The sequence below is a fragment of the Agelaius tricolor genome, unplaced genomic scaffold (assembly GCF_023055355.1).
Source record: "Agelaius tricolor isolate 1412-34295 unplaced genomic scaffold, bAgeTri1.0.p SCAF_3, whole genome shotgun sequence".
NCBI lineage: Eukaryota > Metazoa > Chordata > Aves > Passeriformes > Icteridae > Agelaius > Agelaius tricolor.
Window position 1 is genome coordinate 4,808,909 of NW_027269263.1, and position 25,432 is coordinate 4,834,340.

General features: G+C 48.3%; 1 protein-coding gene and 1 long non-coding RNA gene across 2 annotated transcripts in view; one reads left to right on the top strand and one right to left on the bottom strand.

Annotated features, from left to right (window-relative positions):
- Positions 1–8,360, bottom strand: LOC139587734 (uncharacterized). Its single transcript, XR_011678467.1, has 3 exons — positions 8,204–8,360; positions 7,751–7,958; positions 1–5,321 (listed from the first exon to the last, which is right to left on the bottom strand). It is a non-coding gene; the product is annotated as an uncharacterized lncRNA (long non-coding RNA).
- Positions 8,361–8,363: 3 nt separating this feature from the next.
- Positions 8,364–25,432, top strand: part of LOC139587733 (sodium- and chloride-dependent GABA transporter 2-like) — a 32,265-nt gene continuing 15,196 nt past the window's right edge. The window contains 9 exon segments of the mRNA XM_071422252.1: positions 8,364–8,382; positions 8,486–8,521; positions 8,524–8,550; positions 9,921–10,142; positions 14,507–14,641; positions 15,638–15,778; positions 16,282–16,366; positions 18,519–18,651; positions 22,845–22,979. Of these exon segments, the coding sequence (XP_071278353.1) occupies positions 8,367–8,382; positions 8,486–8,521; positions 8,524–8,550; positions 9,921–10,142; positions 14,507–14,641; positions 15,638–15,778; positions 16,282–16,366; positions 18,519–18,651; positions 22,845–22,979 (930 nt within the window). The 5' untranslated portion in view covers positions 8,364–8,366.

Consider the following 25,432-nt stretch of genomic DNA (forward strand, 5'->3'; position numbering starts at 1 on the left):
TCCCCATTTTTTGCTGCCATTGTAGGTTGTCCATCCACTCCCCCTAAGTGTGTTTCTGCTGTAAATCAGGGTGAACACCCACTGCTGTCCCCTTGTCCATCGAGTTCATCACAGAAGGCAGCCAGATAGGGCTCAGGTTAGAGTGGTGACTGTTACCTTATCTGAACACCTGGTGGAGAAGTGGAATCACTGCCTGATGCTGAAGGACCAGCCCCAGAGGAGTGTAGTGGTGCTGCTGCTGCTCTCACCTGCTGCCAGAAGGGGAGGCTCCACAGGTGTAACCCATTTCCAGGTTTGTATCTCACTGGTAAGGTTTGAACACACTCCACTTTCTCACTTTCTGGGCCTTACCACCCCTACCATGGCACTGGTTTCCTTTGGCTTTTGCTACAAATAGTCTTGGAATGGTCAGACTCTGGGATTTAGGGCAGTTAGAGAGTACACAAGCTGAATAAATAAATAAATAATGGAAGAGTGCACAGCTACAGGAAAAGTGTTCATCACTTACAGGATTTTTTTCTCTTGCTGAGTAATGTGATTCTAGGGAGATGAGGGGTCAGATACTTCTTTGGAGCAGAAAGTGGGCATGACCTTTGTGTAACTCCTGTGTGCAGAGAGTGCTGCTGGACAAGCAACACCTGAGATTTCTGCAATAAGAGCTCACTTTGCTTTGCCCTGAGCAGCAGCTGTTCCATGTCCCTGTTTCTCAGCTCTGGTCATCTCAGAGAAACATGACTGTTGTGCTTTTTGCTTTCATTCCCTAGGGCCCTTCCATTACACATTGAGCAGTCCCCGTTCTCAGGGAAGTGTGAGGCTAAAAGAAATCAGCACAAACTCCCTTTGCAGACTTTTGTTCTGGTCCTCCCCAACTGCTTTTCCTTTGCAGCAAGGAGGTGTCACCTCCCACCCTCTTGGGCTGCCTGGCTCCCTCCACAGGAGCTGTGTGACTGCAGACTGCCCATTGGCATCAGCAGGGCCAGATTTGGGCAGCAATAAAACAGCCATTTCTTGGCTTGCTTGCGTGAATCCACAGGTTCTGTGCTAGTCCTAGGGGGTATGGAGTTCAAACCTTGTAGCAGGCACTTTTCTAGGTAAATTAGAGTATCAAAGACCAGTCTCCTTTGTCTTCTAGATCCCAGTTATGGTGAACACCAAAACTAAAAAGTTCCACTGGCTCCACATGTTTTCAATTAATTCTCCCATTTGAACACATCACCATGTCTTTTTTCCCCCCTATTTCCTTCCCTGATCACCATGGAAAGCTTTGTGACAGACTTAATGAAACCACATTCTCAGCACCTGTCAGATGATTGGCAAGCAGTGCCTGACCCTCTGTGTTAGCTTGCAGGGATCAGGAATGAAGTGTCCTTGCCAAAAAGAGCTGTGATGCCTTGAGCCTCTCTGGCTGCAGGGAAGTAATTGATGTTCATGGTGGAAATACTTGTGTTTGGGTGTATTTCTCCATGGGACCTCTTGATCTGCTCAGCCCCCTGAGCATCACTGTTTGAATTCATGGTGGCCAAAGGGTGATGTGGCTTGGAATTTGACAGTCAAAAATGGCAAAGAGTGAAGCTCATGAGCCCTTTTGTTCTCTCAAAAGGGCTCTCAAGCCACCTTCTCTTTTAGTGTGGGTGCAGTGAGTGAGCCCAACCACACCAAACCCTTGTGCCTCTGCTCAGCCCCCTGTCCCTCGTGCCTGGGTACCCATTCCCTGCTCCCCTGCTCCACTGCCACTCCTCCTCTTGGCTGGAAGGCTCAGCTTTCTGCAGCCATCAGCTGCATCTCTTTTGAACCTGAACTTTTTCATCTCTGGCACTCATCAATAGAAAAATAAGATTGCCTTGAGCTTTCAAAACTGACAGATTATTTTTTTTTTATTTAGGTTTTTTTTTTCTTTGAGGAAAAATAAGCCTGAAAGAGATTTGGTGCCATATGTTGCAACTGACTACCAGAACAGGAATGACTTGTAGACAGGGGATCAGCCATGGTGTGAAGGTTTGTGATTCCTGCTTCAGGCAGAATTTCTCCACCTGGGAAGCTGAGTGAAGGCTCCAGGTCGTGCTCAGGTTTTGTCTCAGAGCCCCAGCAGGCACAGCCAGTGCAGGGGGTGAGTGCTGGGGAGTGCAGTCCCTTTCTGCAGGGAGCTCAGCAGGGCAGGTGAGAGAAGAAGCCTGGCACTACAGGTCCCTCTGCTTCCTCCTCCACTGCCTTGGGCTGCTGGTGACCAGAGGAGCAAAACAAGAGGCAAACTGCTGCTGCTGATCAGTGCCCAGGAGCTGGTGGCTCTCACTCCCTCCTTGTGCTCAGACAAGGGCTATCTGTGATCTTTTTAGCAGAGAACATCTCCTGGCAGTGCAAGGATTTTTTAAAAAATCTGCTGTAATTCTATTTTTGGAAGCTGGAAAAACTGAACTCAAATTTTCTTTTTGACCATTTTTTGAATGCCCAAGTTTTCACTTTGTCAGCTTTTGCATAGAAAACCTGTTTTTTGAGAAATTTCTGAAGACTTCTCATTCTGTCAGCCAATGACTAGCTGAGTATTGGATTCCTCCCTGAATGGAAACTTTGTGTTCTGAGTAGGTACCAGCCCAGTAGTCATGAATTACCAAGTATCTTTTTTTTTTCTTTACTTTTTAGAGTGTTCAAGTAAGTATGAACAGATGCTCTGAGATCACTGCCCAAATCTTGCTTGTTTAAAAGCAGATTATGAGTTTTCTTTTCTCTCAGGAATCAGTTAAGTACAGCCCTGTCTAACCTCTGAGAAAAGTTTTCCTTTTTCCTGCCAGAACATCCCCCTTGCAGACAGAAAGGATGCAGGGACATGCAAATCCCTGCCCTATCAATGGTTTTGATTTTGTTCTTTGTGCAGGCAGGTGCTTTCAGATTTACATCTTCACCTCAAAGGAGTAGGATGTGCAGAGCATGAGGAAAGACCATAAGTGGTCCCAATATACAGCTCCCTTTCTATCCCTCAGTTTACCCTGTACCTGATCAATCTGCTCATCCTGGGCCTCTCACACCACTGCTGGAATTATCATTTCCTTTGGTAAATGGTTCTTGATATGAAAATATCCTCCACTTGTTTCCTTGGCTGCAACTTCAAACTGGTGAGTTTGAATTTCTTGATGCAGCTATCAACTTTCACATCAGGAGGCCCATGGCTAGATTTTGGAAGAGCAATGACTTCTGCCCTCTCCCTAAAATGTGTTCAGGCTTTATTCCCATAGTTACTCTGCAAGGGTTTGTTCAGGTTGCTGGTGAAGTGGGAATAGAAAAAAGGCCTGAGAACTGGTGGTACCTGATGGAGTGGAGGGGAAAGTAGGAGATGCTAAAAAAATTGAAGTCTTCAGGCTCAGGAGTCTTTGCTTGCTACTCAGTTCCTGCTTATATTACCTTGTGCTTTACTATTTTATAAATACACATATAGATATCTATACTTATGTGCTTATAAGGGCATAACCTTGCAGCCCTTACTTATGTGCTTATAAGGGCATAACCTTCATTTTGCCTGTAAAGAAATCAGGATACTTTTTAATTCTGGGCAGAAAAGCCCCTTTTCCTTTTTCATGAGTGCAAAAGGCCAGTGTTTAATGGGGACAGAGCACTAAGAAACCAAAGCAGAGGTAAGATGCACATAAAGCAGAGGTAAGATGCACATCTGCCTGCTGCACTGTTACTATGCATGCAGAACTGTGTGCTCCTGCTTTAGTTTTGGGTTTGGTGCTCCTGGCAGCCAAGTGCACCCCCAAGGAGCAGCACCTGCTGCTTTCATCCTGCTCTGGGGGGAAGCTGCTGGCACTGGGCATAGCCAAGAGAGTGGTGACAGGAATCTGCAGCTCTGCTGCTGCTGGGAGTTCCTGCAGCAACCAAAGCAGCTCTAGGGGCACTGTTCTTCTGCTGTCAGCTGATCTCCTTCCCTGTTCTGCTCTGGTCATAGAGAGGGACAAACCAGTGTACTGTCACCCACACACAGGGCTGTGGCAGTGATATCCTCAGGAGAAGGGTTTCCAGCACTCTGAGCAGTCCCTGAGCTCTGGCTCATGCGGCAATGTCACCAGTTTATCTCCAGTGTGCAAACCAGTGTCCACACAGAGGATCTCCCTCCCAAACCTGGGCACAGAAGTGAGGCCCCTGCTGCTCTGCAGCTGTCCAGTGAGGACAGGGTTCTCCCAACCTCAGGATTCTGGTTCTTCCAGCCATGATTTGGAAGCAATTGTTCACTAGGCAGGCTGTCTCTGAATGAGATTGGTTGAAAGCCAACTGCAGGATCTTCTGTCATGCAGGCACTTCAGGCCCTGGATTTTTTTCTTCTGCTGCTGTAGTTTCAAAATGTGTGTGCCTTTCTGGGACAGAGTTTAGTTGCTCAAGCAATAGCCAATCCTTTGTGCTTGGGCTTCTTTCTCTGCTGAGCAGTCTCTAGGTTCCTGTAACGTGCCAGCCAGTGTCAACCTCTGTTTATCCCATTTCTGTGCATATTGGTGACAATTTTGCTCACTACAGCCATGGTTGCTTTAAGCTAAACACCATGTTCAGGCTGAACAGGCCAGTAGCAGGGGGGTTATCAGATGGAGGAAATGCATCCTGTTTGCTCTGGCCTTTGGTTCCCAGATGATAAAATGGCAAATTGTGTATTTCCTGGAAGCTGGGAGGTCGCTCACAGGATTGCAGTGCCTCAGCACGTGAGGAGGCAGTTTGTCCTGAGTGACTGAGGAGCAGAGGGGGCACAGTTGCTCTCAGTGCTCAGCAAAGGCCACACGTGGCTGATGGTTTTTTGTGTTGGGAATGTGAAACAGCAGCATTTGTGCCCAGGCCACTCTCCTGAAAAGACTTTGGTGGTTTGGGCCATAATTCATTTTAAAGGAGCTGCTACTTGCACAGCAGCAGGAGGTTGTGCTTGTCTCCCTGTAAACATTTCCCTCTCCTCTTTTCTCCTCCTCATTCTTCTAAGTAGGTGCCTTTTGAAACCCTCCTCTTTTTAGGTTTGAACTACCTTTCCAGGTGGCTGGAGGTGGCTTGGTGCTTTGGAGGAGAGAAATCCAACGCTTATTCCCTGCTCAGCTGGACAAAAATGTGAAGCAAGACCAGACCTGGGAGTAGGTTGTGTAGTTCTTACCAGAGCATGAAGTATCAGCAGTCCTGGGGTGGGCTGGGGCCAGTTCTCATGCCATCTGTCCCAGACAAAGTCCAAGGACCATTTTATCTCTAGAGGCTTTTGTTCCACATTTGCTTTCTTTGGGCTGAAAGCACTTCCCTGCTAGCACAGCCACAGCTGCTGCTGGAAGACTGGGATCAAGCTCAAGGCAGAAATCTTGGCAGATGTTCTAAAGTAAAGAGAAAGGAGCAAAACACAGCATGGATCAATAGCCTTTCAGATTTCCAGCCCTTTTCCTGGCTGAGGTGTAAGGCACCCTGACAGTGACCCCCTGGTCCAGAGCTCTTGCTCTTCCCCAAAATGGGTGTTGGGGAGAAGTGTGTAAGCCAGCTGTGCCACAGCTGCACAGCTGCTCAGTGCCTGGCAGCCTGCCTGGACCTGGGGGCTGCTGCAGGACCTGCTCTGGAGGCTTTGCTCCAGCAGGGACTGTCCCAAGAAATGGTGGGTGAGTGACACCAGGCTGCCTGGGATGGGGCTGAGGAGTGTGGCTGCTCTGGCTGCTGCCACCACCAGCCCTGTGCTCAGAGCAGATCACTGAATAGGCTAATCCATTTCACACCCTTTCATTTCACACCCTTCTCAGGGGATGCCACCTTGTGCCATCCCAGGGCTTTCCTGTTGTGGGACAGGTGCCACCATCAGTGCTGCCACTTGCCAGCCCTTGTGGCACTGCAAGGTGCCCTGCAGCTGCCCAGGGGGGCTCAGCTTGCATGATTCCAGGTGGCACACACTGCTTCAGAAGCTCTTACCTGGTGTTCTCCTTATTCATATATGTGTGTCTGTCCATCCAAATAATTTGGGATGGTGTTATCTTGGTAGATCTCTGGGTCAAGTTATTTTCCTGTTACTACAGCATGCATATTTATTACCTAGGTTTGTTCATTTTTAGTATTTTTTTTGAAAGATCCACATTTTTCCATTTCTCTTATTTGTTTCTTGCAAAGCTGTTTGGTAAAGCTTTGTTTCTGACTGTCCCTATCCTTCCCCTTGCCTTAGGGGAAGAAATTACACTGAAATTACACTGAAAATCCTGGACATTGAGATTTCATCCTTAGCATTTTTCCCTTTAAATTTTTCATTGCCTTTAATGGGTCGATTAAAGTCCCTCTCAATTTCTTTGCCTTCTACCATTTTAAAAATATGTATTGAAAGTATATTTTATTTTCTTTAGTCTTAACTGATCCTTTGTGGCATTGTTGGTTTTTTCTCTATATTTTGTAAAAAAAAAAAAAAAAAAAAAATCAGTCTTTCAAGTAGCATCTCCCAGAACCATCTGGACTTTTTCTTAGTTCACTCTAGAACATGTGTAAAGTGATGCTTTACTTTAAACATGCTTTGCTCAGGATTTTCCAGCTTGCTTTTGCATTTGTAGATTTCATCTCCCCTCGCTGCTTATGTTTACACTGAACATTTGTTTTCATTTTCGGGTTATTGTTGTGTTCAGTGCAGTCTTATCACATGGGGTGCAAGTCAAATAGTCTCTAATTGACTGCACATTTTCCTATCATAGTCTATTAGCTCCTGCCAATTAACTTGTTGTCTTGCTGATAGGATTATTGCTATCTCTGTGCTGCAGTAATTGTGCTTACCCAGGGATATTCATGCAGTGGTGCTGACGAATGCAATCATTTGAAATGGAAAATATAGTTTGAAAATCTATAGAAATATTTCCTTAATCTCCTCTCTCCTTACACCAATCTATTGCACAAGTCAAGATATTATTTGTCTTTACAATTGTTTTTAATCCTTGCATTCTTACCCAGCTGCACTATTCACTGTAAGATGGTTTCTGCACAAAATGGGATATTTTCTGTTTCTCACCATATTGCATAATTTCTCTTCTGGAAGAGGAATTATGGGAAAAACATCTTCCCTGGTTTTCAGAATCACTGATTTGGGGAGTGGAGATGTTTTATTTGGACCACCATGTTTAATTGCTGCAGAAGAGGAGCAGCTCTGTGTGGATTTGCCTGTTTCTTTTCCAAACAGTATTCTGTGGTAATGGCCACAGGTACCATGTTTAATTAACCATGCTCAGTGGGAGGAGGAGGTATTTAAATTTATTTTAAATCTGAATTTTTCATCAAATGACATTAGTTGTTACATTGTGAGATGTAGTGCCTAACATATTCATCTTCTCTGGATCTTTGTTGTCACCTTCTTTTCAACCAAGGCATCTGTTCCTGAAATGAGGAGTTGTTGCATATTCCATCACTCTGGGTTGAATTAATTCCTTACCTGTCCCTGCCTCTCTTCCATTTCTGTTTCTCCTGCAGGAGGTCTGGTGCTGTGAGGATTTACCACAGATTCATGTGGTGAAACCACAGTGCTTGCTGGTTCTTCCTCATTGTTCTCCTTCTTCTCAGACTGCCTGTACACATTTTGCTGCTGCTTTACACACCTCACACAGGGACACTGACCCCAAAAGCGTTACTTTCTTCCCTGTTCTCTCTTGCCTCAGATATTTATCAACAGATGTAATAAAAATACCTTAAAACCTTGCCTCACATTCATCCTCGGAGCATCACAGCAGTAACATATCCATCATGAATGATATCCTGTTCTGTTTGCATCTTTTATGGAGCCTAATGTCATTACCTGCTGTAATCCCAAGACACGGGGACATTCTGGAGCAAGAACAGCTCATTTCACAGCCCAGTGCTGGGTGTCCATCACTGGGGCTGGTTGTCTCCTTGCCATGAAACTTTTCATCCACTGCTTGACTGTCTGTTCCCATTGCAGCTTCCAGAGTGGTGTCCTGGGATGGGGCAGTGCTGCTTCTGGACAAGACCAGCGGTGAAAATCCCTGTGTGTGAAGTAAGAGAGTTTGCACCCTGCCAGATTTCTGCATGGGGCTCTTTTGGGCCCTCAGTGAGAAGCAGCAGAGCACTTAGCTGGGTTTATTCCCAGATTTGCTGCCTGCTGCTGCTCCTGGCCACAGCACAGTCCTGGCAATTGAGGTGCAGGACCTTGCCCTGCGCCCGTCACCTCCCCGCTGTGAGGAGCAGCAGCAGGAGGGAATTCACTGGGAATTCATATTTTCTCTCTTACCTCTTCCCAGCAGGTCTGGACTCCCTCGGGCAGCGCTGCAGGAGCACCTGAGAGCGGCGGTGTCCCTTTCTGAAGGGACAGAGCCGGGCAGAGAGAGCGGGAGCGCAGCGGTGCCGGCCCGGGACAGAGCCCGGCGGGGGGAACGAGCCCCTTTGCACTGGCCATGAAATCAGTCATGTGTAGGTTTTTGTCCAGCCCTGGGGGGTGGGGGAAAGGAATGTGGGTTGGGCGAAGTCTAGGATTACACCACCGCTGAATTTTTTCTTTGCACACTTTAAATAGCCAGCACCTTTCGGTCCTGCCTTCGCCTCTCCCGTCGCCCGCGCCCCGACAGCGCCGTCCGCCAGGTAACACCTCTGCTCCCGTTCGCTCTGCCCCGCTCCCCCTGTGCCGCTCGCCCTGCCGGGGCTGCCCAGAGGTCACGGAGCCTTTTCTGCCTGTTTAATCATTTTCTAGCGTGGCGGGGTCCTCCCAGTCCTTCCTTTCCTGTCAAACGCTTGCCAGTGTTTCTTAGCCCTCTTCATGTACCCAGGTGTTTTGTAGAGGGACTAAGCAGGGGGAGGGGAGAGGTTGAAATGGCTGATTTGCCCTTTTTTAGCTCTCCTTGGGTAAGGGAGAGTGTCATTCGCTGCCAGTGCCTTCTCTTGCCCTCCCAATGAATGAATGTCAGTGTAAGGCTGCGGCTGGGGGAGCAGCTCTGCAGGGCATGGAGTAGGCTTGAGGGCTGGCACTGTGCAGGGGAAGGTGCCCTCCTTGGCATGAGGTCCTCAGCAATCCCAGCTTTGACACTGGGGATTGGTAAAACCACAATCCTCACCCTTTCTGCTGTAGAACTTGGCAGCCAGCAGGGCATCCTGCCTGGAAGGACCAGGCTCAACCCTCTGTGATCCTTCCAAATGGTGTCCTCTTGGAGGTACCTGGGGGAACGTGGGGCAGTGAAGTGGTGCCCACCTGCTCTCTGCTGATCCAATGTGTTTAGAGATGGTGCCAAAGGATCTGAGAGCAGTGCTGTGGGAAACTCTGCAGGAAATGGGCAGATGTTTGGAAGGGCGGACCTTGAGAAAGGCAAGATCCCAGATGCCAATGATGGTTTCTGCATGCTTTATCCTGCTGTTAGAAGGATAGCACTGTTCTGAAAATCACCTTTTCATGTAGCTTTGAAGATTATCTTTGAAGATTATCAGCAACAGTTGCTGCCATCAAAAGGATAAACTTGCTTTCCTATCATTTCAGTTTTTTCTGTTCCTGTGTCTAGGATGTCTATGTGCAGTATCCATCACATGGTCTGTAAAACCAGGCCAGGGCAACAGAAGAGAAGAGAAATCCTTATAAAGTACCTTGTCAAGTATTTGATCCTGCTGTCATCCCCCTCCAGCCCTGTTTCCCACACCTGACACAGTGGGAGCTCCAGCCTGAGCTGCTGGGTCTTTGGTGTAACACTGGGCTTAGAGCATGGGCTTCCAGAGACAGGGCTGTTTTGGGATGCAGAAATTTAAAATAATGAAACTAATAGTGGCTTTCAAGGACTAGTTTTGAACTCTTTAGTGAAAATGCATGTGTGCTCTCAGCACCAGCAGGAATCTGCATGAGGAGAAAGGGAAGAACAGTTTGAGATGTGTGTGTGCATGTCCTTGCCCCTCTCTTGCCTCCCGTGGCTCAAATTTCTGCCTCTTTGCATGGCTCCTGCTGAATGTGATGAAGGAAACTCTTTTTGCAGGTGGGATGGATTACAGTGTCCCTGGTGCTGTCAGCAATGGTGAAATGGTGCCCACACACCCTGGCATGGAAAAGGAGAAGGAGGAAGAAGAGGAGGAGGACCAGACCCTGGAGCGTGGTCAGTGGAACAACAAGCTGGAGTACGTCCTGTCTGTGGCTGGGGAGATCATTGGCCTGGGCAATGTCTGGCGCTTCCCCTACCTCTGCTACAAGAACGGTGGAGGTAAGAGCAGCCAGGGCCACCTGGTCACCAGCACCACCCCATGATCCCTGCCAGCTCCTCAGCTCTGCCCATGAGTCTGAAGAGAAGGTGCCAGCCTGCCAACACGGTACTGCCAGCTGGGCCCCAACCAGGGGCTTGTTTTGAACCCAATGGAACGTGGATAGCAGTGGGAACATCCCAGGGTTTCTGGTGGCTGGAGCTGTGCTACCCTGAGATGGATGCAGCTCTGCTCCTGCTGCTGAAGAGGGTGGCTATATGCAGAGGGAAGGCTGGAACAGCAGGGAGAGAGCTCAGCTTTCTGAGCCCTGTGTCTCACTGCAGGCATTGCTTCCTTCAGGAGCATCCTGTGCAAATGGGATGGGGGGCCCTGGTGGGAGAGCAGGGAGTGCTGGAAGAGGCCACAGGGCCCCAGTGTCTTTGCAGGCTCTGTGAGGAGGAGCTCAGGGGGCTCCCAGGAGTTCTTGACACACGTCTTGCTCCTGTGTGTGTCCTTGGAGGGCTGTCCCCTGGGTCCTGGTGGCAGGGACAGAGAGAAGGGGCTTTTCCTGCCTCGGGGTAGAAGTACAACACCACTCCTGCCCCGCTCCCTTGGCATCCACCAGAGCTGTGAGGTGTGGGAGAGGGGCCCTGCCTCTGATCCCCACGGAAGGGCTGTGACAGTGCAGGTGGCTGTGGCTGATGCAGAGGCAGGGAAGCAGGGTGCTGCTAGTGGGGTGTGAGCACTGCAGTGCTGCTCAGCCCTGCACCCCCAGGGCAGCCTGCACTCTGCCTTGGCACCAGACCCGGGCTTGCTGTGCAGGTGGAGGGTTGCTGCAGGCTTCCACAGTTTGTGGCTGCCTTTTAAAAGAGAAGACCATAAAAAATGAAAACACAAAGTTTTTCTCAAGTTTGGCTCAGAGACGTGTGGAGAGAGGGAGCTGCTCTCTGATTAGTTCCTAATTGGGCCCTCCAGAAGGGGAGAGGGGAAGTGGTGCTTGGCTGGGAGCTGGCAGGGAGTGAGCACTGAGGACCCAGGGCTGAAATCCCCTGGCTTGAGCTTGCAGTAGCCTCATGGGCCTCACTAAACTGCTTTCATGCCAGTGGCATAAAAGAGGATTAAACACTATTTAGCTACTTTCACGCCATGCTTTCTTCAGTGCTTGTTTCTTTTCACCAGGTGATCAGGCAGTCTCTTTCCCTGCTGAAAAAGGAGACTTTTTCTGCATGTTCTTTTTCTGTGGGAAATGCTTCTTGGCTGCTTATTGAGCTGTGTCTGGTCCCACTGCTGCAACTTTCTTGGGTACTATTCCATTGATGGGAGCAGGACCTGGAATCATGTCCAGGCACCCCTTGCCTTGGGTGCTAGGGGAGAGCTCAGGGAGAGCTCTGGGGAGAGGGGAGCCCCTGTGTGAGCAGCAGAGGCAAGACTCTAAGGGATTTCTCAGCCTTTTTTCCCTGGAGAAACGGGCCTGAAGCAAAGCCCAGTGAAGCACTAGAGGCTGTGAGGAATTTGAAGTCCCAGGCAGAGTTTTCATCTCTGGCCCCCTTTCCATGAGGTTAGAGCAAGGATGGTGCATGAGACTCTTGCATGGTGAGGAGACAGACAGTTTCTGTAAGGTTTCTCCTGGGCCATAGCACTGTGATGAGGTGGTGCAGGACACAAGGCTGCCTCATGGAACCCAGCCTACCACAGACAGCACTGTATCAAAACCCTTGTAACACCTCAAGTTAAAACTTCCCCGAGGTTTTGCCTTGTACTCCCTTAGAAATGCTGGTCCAGGCACTTGCTTCTCTCATTCTTCTATAAAGGTGCAGGGCTTTGATTTCATTTCCCCAGGTCAGTCACAGCCAGCCTACAGCCATTAACTCTTGTGCCAGCACTCCCATCAGTCTGAGGTAGTTCTGCCCTGCTGGATGCCTCTCTCTCCCTTCTGAACTGTGTGCAGGCAGTGGTGACAACTGCTGGCAGCTCTTGCTTTGCCTAAGTATGAACCTCTTCAAGGAATGGTGTCTGCAAAATCTGGGTTATTTAAAGAGCCACTCTTCCTTTCTTTGGGGATATTTTCACATAACAAAGGAAGAATAGTCCCTTACACATTTAATGCTCAGTGCATGATACCAAAACCCTACACAGTAGAGAAAAACTACAAAGAAAAGCAAAAAATTCTTCTTTGTGTGCTTTCACCTGCAGTGGCAGGTCCAGGCTCTCCCTGGGTAGGCTGGCCCCACTGATTGGGAAATACCAGCAATTGGGAAAATCCTACACGTGTGTCCACCTGTAGCTGAGGTCTCCAAATTCACCCCAAAAGTGGGTTCAGGGTTTATAGCCCCAAATCAATAAGTCAAAGTGACTTGATAATATTTTTTAGCACAGAAACACCTGGATCTGATGGCACACAGCCCGACCAGCAGGGGCCAGGGTTTGGCCAAAGCTCAGGCCCCAGCTGGGAGTGTTTTCCCCTAAAATACCCTACAAACAAGCCTCTGTTCTTGGCAGTTGGGAAAGTTGCTTAAAATGATACATTTCTTGCAGATAACTACACCAGGTTATACAGAGATAGCATAAGTGTCTTTATCATATATATTTTTAGCTAAATAATACTGATGGTGTTAATCACACAGTGCCCAGGATTCATTCTCTAGGTCAAGTTTGTTGCTCAGCACACCAATCTCCCCACCTGGGGTGTGAGGGGATTAGGGCAGATTGCAGAGACATCTTGACAAATTTTTCCTTTTCTCCTCCATAATTCTGTGCCATTTCACAGCCTACATGTCAGGACCCTCCTGAAACCTTCCTGAAACTCAAGATAACCGCAGGTTAGGGGACAGGCCAGACTGCAAATAAGGGAAAACTGGGTTGGAAAGCTGGACTTGATCTGTCCTGGAGTTTAGTTAAATACAAACCTTTATATTACAACAATCTCTTGGAAACAGGCTTGATTTTCATGATGATAAGATTTTGTACAAGTTGGGAGTTGAGAGGATGGTGTTAAGACAAAGGAATCTTACAGAAACTGTTTCCTCACCACACAAGAGTCTCGTGCACCATCCTTGCTCTAACCTCATGGAAAGGGGGCCAGAGATGAAAACTCTGCCTGGAACTTCAAATTCCTCACAGCCTCTAGTGCTTCACATTTCCCCTGCCATTTGCCTTCACCAATTTTTCTTCACAGCATATGGGCAGATGTGCATTGTTCCTGCAGGGCTGCCAGGTATCACTGAATCACTGAGATTAGAAAAGTCCTCTAAGATCATGGAGTCAAACCATTAACCCAGCACCCCTTTCAGCTCCTCTTTGTCCACAGGGAGCTGCTAAGGTGCCTTCCCTGTCTGTTTTGCTCATGCTCTTTTTTTTGTAAGAAGAGGGGCCTGTGGCTCTGTATCTGGCTGAGATGAGCACAGGGTGGGAATCCCAGCCAGTCCCCCAAGTGCCCCTTCCCTTTCCCAGCCCCTGCATTGCCAGTTAAGCTTCTTAATGAAATCTCCTGGGTTCTGAGTTCTCTTGTGCACCAGGATTGTGATTTCCCCTACACCCCCACCGAGCTGAGCCCAAAGCCAGTTAGCATCACACAGGCAGGGAAAAGGCCTGTGTAGGGAAACCACAATTAGTGCCACCTCTGACCCTGCAGGCCCTCTGAGCCCAGCACAGCCAAGATGCTGCTCTCTGCTTGAGCCTACCTCTTTCCTGACCTGTGTCCCTGCCTTTCAGCACAGTCTGAGCAGCTCCAGTGGCACATGATGTGTGAGTGGCACATGATGTGCATGCACCATCTTGTGGGGCAAAGGCCATCACTGCAATTAACGTTAGCCTGGGGTAATCAAAAGCCTGAAACATTTAATCTCTTCCTGCCTGTTCCATGACAGGGCTGGAACAGGAGGGGAGCCCTGGCTGCTGCTGTGGGGTGCATGCTTTCCTGCACTGCTTGCTCTTCCTTTGCATGTCTGCTGCCTTTTGCCAAGCAAATGACTGAGCAACCCCACAAACTGGGTAAAAGTGTCAGTCTCCATGTGCTCCTCAGAGCCTTGGTATTGGCATCCATGGGTTTCTCATATTCACACTGATTATTGTGAAATAATCAATGTGAAAGGAGCCACCAACCTGATTGAAAGTTGGAATGTCTTTACAGCAGTGTTCTTCTGTATTTCCATACAGCTATTCACAACTTTCTTCTCCATTCTTTGTACATCTTGAATTATTCATGTAATCAGATCACACCAGAAGATGAAACGTGAGGAAATTTCTTTTTCCATGGCATCCTGTCTGTGATCTTCCAATCTCTAGGCTGTCCTACTCAGCAGGAACCTGCCTGGTGACTGGCTGGAGACAGCCTGACCTCAGTCCCCACCTGGGACTTATTTTTCTATCTGCCACTTGAATCTGCCAGGTGCTTTCTTCATCCCCTACCTCATCTTCCTCTTCACCTGTGGGATCCCAGTGTTCCTGCTGGAGACGGCGCTGGGGCAGTACACGAGCCAGGGAGGGGTGACGGCCTGGCGCAGGATCTGCCCCCTCTTTGAAGGTGAGAGGGGGGAGCTGGGAGGGCATGGGGAGGTGGGCACACCCTGAGGGCATGAGCAGAGATGTGTTTCCTCACAGCCTGGATCGTTGTGCACCTGCACCACACATCCCCTGCCCAGCTGCCTGAGAGGGCCACTGGCTGCCCCCTTTGGGTCACCTTCACCCAACAGTTCTCACTGTTACATCCCATCCCCATTTCCTTCTTCATGGAAAGGAGCTTTATGCCCAGTCAAGGTTGTCCTTTAAGAGGCAAATGGGGAAAATGCTTCTGTTGATTATGAGGAACCTGAAGCATGCTGCTGTTGCTGTTGTTTTTTTTTTTTTTTTTAAGTAGATGCTCTGTCATCTCTGTGAGTTTGCAGGTTGTGTAAAACCCTACTGGTGAAGGTGTCAGCTCTCTTAATGAATTGTCAGTAGTCAGATCCTCTGTTTCTAGCACAGTTTCCTCACAGTTATCCAGCCTCAAGCCACTCTCTTTGATTTCTCTGAAAGTCACAGTTGCCTCCTCCTCATGTGCCCAAACCTTTGGATGCTTCTCTGACACCTCCCAGAGAAGGTGTGCAGAGTTAATAAAAGAGCTTCCCAAATAAAAATGAAAAGGGAAAGTGAAAATTATTAAAAAATGAATTTTGTTAGATGTGACTCAGCAGGTGCCACACCATTGTATGTTTCTGCCCCTTTGGGTGGTGTTCCAACCATAAGCTGCTCACCCCCTGCCCAGCATCCCTCCCATTGCCACCCTTTGACCAGGGAAGGCTGTGGGAGGGCAGCAGGAATGGGAGTGCCTGGGGGCTCCTGACTGGATGCCCACTGATGTGGCACAGTGGAATTTGGGGAGGGGACAGTGGCTCTGGTGGCCACCCCAGTGACATGGATCTGGCAGAGCACTCAAAATGCAGAGCAGCAGGCACAAACAGTGGGAGAGCAGGTCCCACAGGGAATCCTGTTCCTGTCCTTGGCATGTGGGTCACCTTCCTTTGGGGCTCGCTTTCTGCAGGAATTGGCTACGCCTCGCAGGTCATCGTCGTACTGCTCAACTTCTACTACATCATCGTCCTGGCCTGGGCCTTGTTTTATCTCTTCAGTTCCTTCACCATTGACCTCCCCTGGGGCAGCTGTGACCACGAGTGGAACACAGGTGGGTGTGGAGCCCTCTGCCTGTTCTGCAGCAGATCCCACTGAGGGAAACCTGCTACTGCCCAGGGCCAAGCTTCAGGAGAGTGTCCTGTTCCTGTGTGGGTGGGATATTGGTTTGGGGTGCTGGGTCCCTGCAGTGCTGTTGGCACTTTTGTGGGAGAGGCTTTGCTGATCTCAGTCTTTGCTAGAGAAGCACCAGTGCTGTGCAGTGGTGACCTCCCTGGTGGCTCCTGCTCTGGTTTCCAGCAAACATGGGTGCTCTCCTTCTTGGCATCTTTCAATCGTCTTGTTCTGTGTGTTTCTCTGGTTGTTCTTGTTCTGTGGTTCTGCTCAGCCTTTCCACGAAAGGAGTTTCTTTTTGTGCATCCTTGGGGTTATAACTCATCCCAGAGTCAATGTTAGGGACTCTCAACACTGTGGATGGACAGGGAAGGATTTTTCAGACCCCCTGGTACTCCAGGCACTGCTGCTTACAGTTCTTGTTTCCCTGGGCCTTTCCCACAGAGAACTGCATGGAGCTTCAGAAGGCAAACTCGACCTTCAACGTGACCAGTGAAAACGCCACGTCCCCTGTCATCGAGTTCTGGGAGTAAGTAAAGGACAGGCCTGAACACCCCTTCCCTCCCTGGGTCAAGGACAAACTGCAGTAGCACATCCCATAAACCCACCCTTGCCAGAAGACACAAAGGGGGGGGAAGCTGAGCAGGTCAGAGTGAAGGCTCTCAGGGGTAGCCCTGTCAGTCAAGGTTAACTTCAGTGCACCCAGGGTGTTGCTCTGGAGCAGTGCTGGCATGCCTCAGAGCCACCTGATTTTGTCCTTCTCTGATGTGCTGTGTTCCTGTCCCTCTGGACCTTTTGCCCTTTTTGGTCTCACTGACCTCTTTCCTTTGAATCCATGCTGCTGTGTGATACCAGCGTGCTCCCAGGAGGCTCTGGCATGGTGGGCAGTGACTTTTGTATGTGCACTGGTCTTATCTCAAAAATAGAAAAAGGAGTGATGTCCTCAGTATAGGGTGACTAATATGCAAGTTAAACTGAGGAGAGAAACTCACTAATGGTGAGTTTCTAGGGTCAGATAACTTCACACTGAAATTTGGTCCCTCGTGTTCATGGTTTTCTCCCCTTGTTAGTTACCCTGGGGTACAGAGTATTGGGATCATATAGCATCACACTGCAACAACAGAGTAGCTTTATGTCTGTCACAAAGGCTTAGGATGTTGGCTTAGGATCCCTGATGATCCTCAGCAGGCCCAGCTAAGCACTGAGCCCTGGCTGAATGGCTGTGCAGGTAACCCCTCTGCTGCCGCTGTGCATTTCCCTTGTGTTGGGATGCATGGAGTGCTCTGTCCCTGCCAACCCTCAGGGGGACATGGAGCACACACACAGCACCTCCAGGGCCTCCTCAGCTCAGCACAGGGACACTGCTTTTAAACTCCAAAGTTTTAAAACTTTTTTTTGTCGCCTGTGCTCTCCCTCTGCCTGTTGCTCACAGGTGATTAGATGGTGGCCTGCCTTAGGCTGCTTTTCCTGAGGCTGAACACAGGAAAATTTGTTGTTTCTCCCACTGCTGTGAGCATCCCTGTGTTACTGGGGAATAAGCAGCATGGGACTGGAAATTTCCACTGTCCATTGCTTCTGTTCCTTCTGTTTCCACTGCCTGCAGCATCTGTTCCTGCTGTCCCTGGACAGGGAGGTAGGAGGCCAGCATTTCTTTGAGGAGCTCTGACCTGCCAGTGGGGTGATCACACAGGCTCCACAGGTCTCTTCTGGCTGCAGTACAGCCCCCAGTTAGTTCCAGTCCAGTGGCACCCTTTGCACTGGTTAGAGTCCACATCCTCAGCAGCAGGCAAAGAGCAGCATGACAAAGCGTATCTGAGAGTGCACTGTGATTTTTCCAGCCCTTCTCTCACCCCCTCAATCTGCTGCAAGGCTGTGGGGCAGTGAGGGCAGCAGTGTGCCTTAGACAAGGGTTCTCCAGCAGCACCTTTATTTTGGGGTAATGGCTCTCTTTTGCAGCAGGGGGGACACTGCTGGTTGCTGGGCTCCAGTGCTGTGCAAGTCCTTCTCAGGCTTGGGTTTCTGGGACTGCACCCTGGGGTTTCACACTCAGTTTCAGCTGTGAGGTGTAGGAGATAGAGGAGGATGAATCCTTACTTTTGTAAGTGATGAGGAAGATTTGTCACACACATGACATGGAAAGGCTGTTATTATCTGACCTCATTTGTACACCTAGCCCAGGATTTTATCTCCACACTGGCTGTGAGAGGATGTTCTAGGTGGCCTCTTCTGACTGTGCAGTGGGGATTATGGTGGTTGTGGTTGGGTCTTAGTCCCAGAATGGGATGCTGTGCTGCTCTGTGTCCTGAGGTCAATTATGTGGCTGCCTCAAAAGAGAGAAATGTGCCAGGGAGAAGTGGCTGGACAGCATTGCTTCTTGGGTGATCCTGATGGATTCTGCATGGTAAGTGCAGTGTACCCCGACTTTGAGGATTGCAGTGTGTCAGAAAAGTAGGTGAACTTTGTGTGTCCCTGTGTGACCTGCCAGGCTGGCAGGGTTTTTCAGAGAAGAGCACTGCTTAATTTCTCTGAGGCTTTCAGCTCAGACCTGAACCTTGTTAGTAAGACAGCTTGTCTCCCCCAAGCCATCAGGCACCGAGGAGGTGAGAACCAGCGTGGTGTTGGGAACATTAGTGGCCAGCATCAGTGACCCTTGCATGTTTCTTTGCTTCCCCCCAATGCAGGAGGCGAGTGCTAAAGATTTCTGATGGCATCCAGCACCTGGGTGGTCTCCGCTGGGAGCTGGCTCTGTGTCTCCTGCTGGCTTGGATCATCTGTTACTTCTGCATCTGGAAAGGGGTCAAGTCCACGGGCAAGGTGAGTCCTTGGTTCTGGTCAAGCCTCTTGGTCACAGCACTGCTTCTACTCACCTTTTACAGGTTCAGAGAGGTCCTTGAGGTCCCCTGGGAACCCCTGTCTGCCTAAGCTGGTGGGAGCCTGTAGGGCTCAATGTGGAGCAGGAGTGTGAGCCAGGCTCTGTGTTTTTGGGTAGGAAAGGATGGGGAGCACTGAGGCACCTCAGAGCATTAACTTCCAAGGTGTATATGCCCATCTAGTCCCTCTCCATTCACAGGCTGAGGAGACCCTGCAGCATTTCTCTGTCTGGGGTGGTTGCATGCTCCCTTCCTTCCCACCACAGCATGAGCAAGCAGCATGTTTTTGCCTCTGCTGGCAAGTGCAGCTGGAAAACATTCAAAATCATGAGCTATAAAAAAAGGTAACCATGATGGCCCCAAAGCCCTCTCTGCCTCAGCACCATGGGAGTTGTCTTTTTATGCTTTCTGTTTGTCCCAGCTCTTCCTACAGTTGCTCATGTTCTCCAGCAGTAAAGATCTCCTTTTTCTATCCCCACACTAGTCACCCCAGAGTTATTTCTTGTAAAGTTTTTGGGGAAAAAACTGGTGCTGCTGTCCAGCTCCATTCCATGCTGTCTGTTACAGAGTGTGCCATTCTGATTTGCACTGACCCCATTACTTAGTTTCTCCCACTGCCTCCTGACCCCATTCCCAGCTAGCTTTGTCTGGAGCCAGCAAGAACAGATGGAAATGAAAAGGTTTAGTGCATTTCCTAAATGGTGTCTTCTCTGCATGTCTTGAACAAGCCATCATGTGTGATGGGGTGTAAACTTTAGCTGCACCCATTTCTATCAAGTTGATGGCATGGGTGTTAGCAGTTTCTCTTGCTTCCAGAATGATCTGGGATTATGAAACATGACAGGGAAATCAAGCAGCTTGCAGGGATGAGGTTTTCTGGTTTCCATGGAGTAAAATTAGAAGAAAAGAGCAACTGCTTGCTGTGGTGGCCTGGTAAAAGAAAACAGAGGCAGTCTAATAACAGCAAATATGATATGAAGATACAGTAAACATAGTGTGGGAAGGCCTGAGAACAAATTCCATCTATTTTAGATACAAGTTCTCAGTCAAATGCAAGTGATTTTTAGCAAAAAGTACTAGTGATGGTGAGATCTTGAAAACAGAAACCTTCTTTCATTGAAGCAACAGTGTCCACAGGTTTATCAGCCCTCCACGTATTTCATAATCTGAGTGAAGTGATGGCTGTAGGAATATAACCCCACTGGGAAAGAAATATTCCCTAATTCTGAGGATTTGCCTGTGGAGGGTCAACACCCTGAGCTGAAATCACCCTACTCAGACCAGCAGTGGTTCTCACCCTCCTGCACAGGGACTGCCTGACCCCAGGAGCACTCCCACAGGCAGGAGGTTGTCACAGATGGAACCACTTTGCAGAGGCATGTGGATCAGATTCAAATAAAACCCTGGATGTTGTTGACCAGCATGTGACAGAACGATCACACTGATCCCGGCAAGGTTCCTAGTGATGTAAGTGCTAACAATGCCCAAAAAATAAAAAATATTGGGTCTGAGCCAAGCACTGAGTAATATCTCATTGGATCCAGATGTTCCTATTGTTAGAAGTTTGGCAATATTAATCCAGCAAAGCATTCTCCAAATTCAGGTGGAGGTGTGAGTGACTGTGGAGTGAAAAGCTTAACACAGTAATTCACACAGGCTGTAAAGCAATAGGATGTTACCAAAATATGTATCTAAATCATATGGCAGACAACTACACAGTTTGTGTCCTGAGCTCCTAAAACTAATGTTATTTAGAGATTAAGCCAATGTGCAACCTGGCATCCTGGAAGAACGTGCACTAAGGTTCAAAGACAACGAGTTGTTTTTATGATTTTTGTTTTTAATCTTGCTTTCATGGGCTGAGAAAGCTTAGACTTGCATCCCACTATTTCCTGAAGGAAGACTTTGGTTGTGTGGTAAATACAGTGATGATGGTTAAGCTTGCAGGACCTGCAGATTTGATTTAATGTCACTGTACAGCTCTAAATCAGAGCCTCCTTGAAAATTTGAGACTATGGGGAATTTACTTGCTGAAGGATCCTGTCCTTGGTTTCTACAGTGTTTGGGATGAACCTGCTTCAGATAACTCAGGCAATCCAGAGCCTCAGCAAGGAGGTATTTTTCACTGATCTCTGGTGTCAGTGTTATGCAAGACTGCTGAGATACATAGAGCAGGGCACATGAAATGCATAGATAGAGATGATAGTCCTGTATCTTTCAAATCCTGTCCTACAATACAAAACTGAATGACTGGAAGGTGTGTCCTGACTTGGGGAAGGACTCACAGAATCAGGTGCTTTGGACATTGCTTTATTCAGATGGAGTCTATCAGAGTGGATCCAGAAACCAAAATCTCATTGTAAATTACTGCTCACACCATAAAGATTGCCCAGGGGCAGAGCAGAAGTGGTCATACTGTCCAGGGAAATCACATACCTGTTCTCAGTAGGATGTCCCCTAAGGCAGACATCCTACTGACAAAGATGTGTCACAGCCTGTGACTCCCACTAAGAGATGGTGGGCTTTGGAATTTTAAAGCAACTTATTCTGGATGGACAGGCAGGTGTGAGAAACAGGTTACTTCACATCATTACATTTTGCACTTTCTCCAGAGATGAGCTCTCCAGTGCAAAGCTGCCAGAGCTGAGAAAAGAGCTGTAGGGTAGCATTCAGGTGAAGCATGCTGATGCAAGTCCTTGCTCAGCATGTCCACACAGAAAAAAACCTGAAGAAGCAACATTTCTTTTTTTGGCCTAGCATGATAAAGAACGACCTCTTCTCAAGGTGGCCAATAATTCTTTAAGGTGTGGAAACGATGCAAAAGGATTAATCACATTACTTGAATTGTTGAGGAGGTTGCATGAGCTCTCAATATCGGTTTGTGTGGGAAACAGACTGCAATGTGGTGTCATTGTCACTAACATGCTACAGCAGTTAGCCTGAACAGTCCTGAAAGTACCCTGGTAGTCCCCAAACTGGATGTCACATTTACCAGAGGTAGAGAAGTACCTGAAAGGATTATCTGATGCTGGTTTTCCCCAAGGGATGTAGCTTCTTTGCTAGAGAAAAGTGGTTTTAACCCTACCTGAGTGTGTCTCAATGCTCATGGGGCTAGTGATACAAAAAGCAAGAGGACATGTGTTCAAGTATCGATGCAGGTATTCCCCTGAGGTGAGGAATAAAGAGCTTTGATTCCATGATTCAGAAGGCAGAACAAACTCTCTATTAAGCTATATTATATTACACTATATTATACTAAAGAAAAACCTGTCACCCTTTCAGACAGTCACAGCACAGCTTTGACCTAATTGGTCAATCAGTCCAAACACCCATCAGCAGAGTCCAATTAACAATCCCTTTCTGTAAACAATCTCCATAACATATTCCACATGTACCAAACGACAGAGCAGCAAGTAGAGATAAGAATTGTTTTCTCTTCTCTCTCTGAGCTTTCTCACTGCCTTCCCCAGGAAAAATCCTGGGAGAGAGAATTATGTCTCTGTTCAAAGAGCATGTGAATACCACCTTTTGGGTCTGCATCCTTAGTGGCAATTCTGAGACTTGCAGCCCTGCTCTGCCTGAAATGCCCACTGCAGTGGGAAGGGCTGGGCACTCTCCCTTTGCCAGCCCCAGCTCTGAGCTGGGGATCCCAGCATTGTCCCTGATGGTCCTTCAGTGGCAATCATGTTTCAAGGTGTTACCTGCACACCCTTCACCCTTGCCACTAAATGCTACAGAGAAGAGACTGTGTGTCACTCAGACTTTATTTGGAGTAGGGATGTGAAGATGGCTACTGGGGACAGCTCCTTCCCTGATGCATGTAGATATTACACCACTGGCTTCAGAAGACCCACTCTGAGTCCAGCCTGCTGACAGCCTGGTTCAGGGTCTGGATTGCTCTAGGACTGGAAAGATTTTCTCTGGCTGCAGACATGCAATGGCATGTCATACATTTCCTGATTGCACTTTAAAAGTGTTTCTTTCTACTGCAGGAGACAGCAAGGTGCTGAACAAAGCAGCCTGGCCTGTTCCCTGCCCAGCTCTCCCAGGCCAGGGATCAGTGCTGTGCTGCTGGCTGGCACTGTGTGCTCGGGCCCGTGCTGCTCTCTCACACTTGTCCCTTCCTGCTCCTCCCAGGTGGTGTATTTCACTGCCACGTTCCCATACGTCATGCTGATTGTTCTGCTGATCAGGGGAGTCTCCTTACCTGGGGCAGCCCAGGGAATCCTCTTTTATCTTTACCCAGACATCAGTCGCCTTGGAGACCCGCAGGTAAGGTGGAAGGGGGGATAATGGCTAAGCTGTGCTTGCATGGATTCCTCTGGCAGCCCTCACTCTCTCCTTTCTGTTTTCCTACTCTTTTTCTTCCAGTTTCTACTTTCTGACCTCTCTTTTGCCTCTCTGTGGCCGTAAGGCAGAGCTGTGATACTGGTGTCGTTTCTGATAGTCCCTGCTCTCTTGCCCTCCAGGGCTGTTTTCCTGTCTGAGTTGAGTCTGAATTGCTCAGGGGTATGGGCAGTGGGATTTAATCCTTTCCCATGAGTGGTGCAAGCTATGCCTCCCTTTCCTGGGGAGGCTCCTCTGCTGTGGAGCCAGACAGTGCATGGGGTGCCCCTTTGCATTGTGCTGGCAGCTTGTGGGGATGAGCCCTGCACCTGGCACTTTTGCTCCATCTTCCTTGGGAAGCATGCTGGGTGCATGGATGGTGGGAGCCATGGCATGCTGCAGCAGCAGTCCCTGGGACATGGCTGCCTTTCTCTCCTTGCCATCCCTGGTGAGAAATTCCTGCCTGTTTGACAGGAGGGTCAGCGCCCGACTGCTGCTTTTAATCTCTGTGGGACAAGTTCTTCCATGTTAAATCCTGGCTCCAGCTGAGCTACTGTACCAGCCTTTGTGTGAAGGTGTTTCCAAAGGAGATTAAAGGGTGCCTGCCTGGAAAATAGGCCAGCAAAACCCTTGGTAACCCCATTAACTCTTTCTGCTCTAGCACCAGTGCTGCCTTGGTTATTACTTTTGCAAATAGGAGCGTAAGCTGGTGGATGTATGGCAGGAGGTGGGAAGGACAGCTGCTCCATCAGCATGGAGGTGCAGAAAAGCATGGAAGGGTGAGAACAGGTCTGTGTTTGATGTGACTGTGTCTCTGTTTGCACTGATGAGGTGCAAGAGATTCCTGAAATGAAACAGTATTTTTGAGTGGTGTTCCTTCTCTCATGAAAAGTCCTGTTGTTACCATGGCTGTGTTGCCCGGGGGACTGAACTAAGCCACCTCAGGCGTGACTTGGTTGGTTCTAGCTGTGTCCTCATTAGGTCTGTCCTGGCAAACCTTTTCAATTGCAGCCTGTGCTTTAGAAGCAGATCTTCCTTCTAGCCTAGGAAATGCTGGCAGAAAGGCAGAGTAACCCTTCAGAGTAAGAGGATAGCTCTGAACAAGGGGAGGAAAACTTGCTTCTCCCTCCCCATTCCACACTCCCTGATGAATGCTTTATTCTGAGAGAGAAAAGCAGGATTTGGCAGCAATGGTTGCCTTCCTGTAGCATGTTTTAACCATCCTGTTGAACCGTATTGAGTATTCTCTTGTGTCTTCCCATCAGAGATGGAAGGGTTAGTGCCCCAAGCCCCACATATGTGTGTGACTGTGCCCTCCTGTCTCTGTGCAGGGACTGTGGTGTGAGTCCTGCCAGCCCATGGGGACCAAGCTGATTATAATTAATTTGTGCTCACAGGACAGTGAGCTGTAATTGTTTACCAGCAGTTCTGTACTGCCTTGAAAAATGGAATATTCTTTAGTGCTTGGGAAGGGATTTTGGAAATTAAAAAAAAAAAAAAGACCTCTCCAATCTGAGCCTTATGAGGAGGCATCTCAAGGGGATGTTTAACAAAGGGCAAACAATATGCAAGGGGATAAAATCAAAGTTCCTCTAAAGTATATGAAAAACTACATGAAAAGAGAGGATGAATTATTTACCAGATTCTACCAGGGGAGCAGCAACAACTGAGATGTGATTGAATGTCAGAATATCAGGCTGGTGTGTGGAAATCATTGCTTTTCCACCTGCCAAGTGACCTTGGACAAAACTGGGAAATCCTGTCTATGAGAGCTTAGTTGAGCTGATTGGTAATGGTCTCTTCTGGCTGTGAGGTGGCCTAAATCTTCCTTCATCTTCATCTCCTCAATCTGTGAAATGCCTATAATTAAACTGGTAAATTAATTGCAGTTGATAGGTAGATGAGACCATACAGAGAACTGCCAAACCAAGGTGTTGAATAAGGAAGGCCAGTTATGCTCAAATATGAGCAGATAACAGCAAAACCACCAAAGAGATCATCTATTTTGAACTGTATGTCCCCAAACAAAAAAAAAAAAAAAAAATCTAAAAAACGAGCTCAGAGCTCATTTTTAAAATATGTAGATTATTTAATATTATGATGTTAGCATGTCAGTCATAACCAGGCCCAAAGTCTTTTCTCACTCCTTGACTGCATTGCTGTGCCTCCAGATGCATCTTGTGTGTTTCACAGTGAGGACCAACAGAGGGTCTTGGGGTCATCCTCCATTTGTACTTTTGATCACCCTTTGCATTTATCAGTTTTATCAATTGTTTTATTCACAGGAAATGCTGGAAATTTATCAGTGTGATTAAGGAGAGGGATACATAGTGGGATCTACTCGTGAGAAGATGAAATGAGAGGAATTCAGAGTAGAACTAAGATTTAAGTGTGTAAAA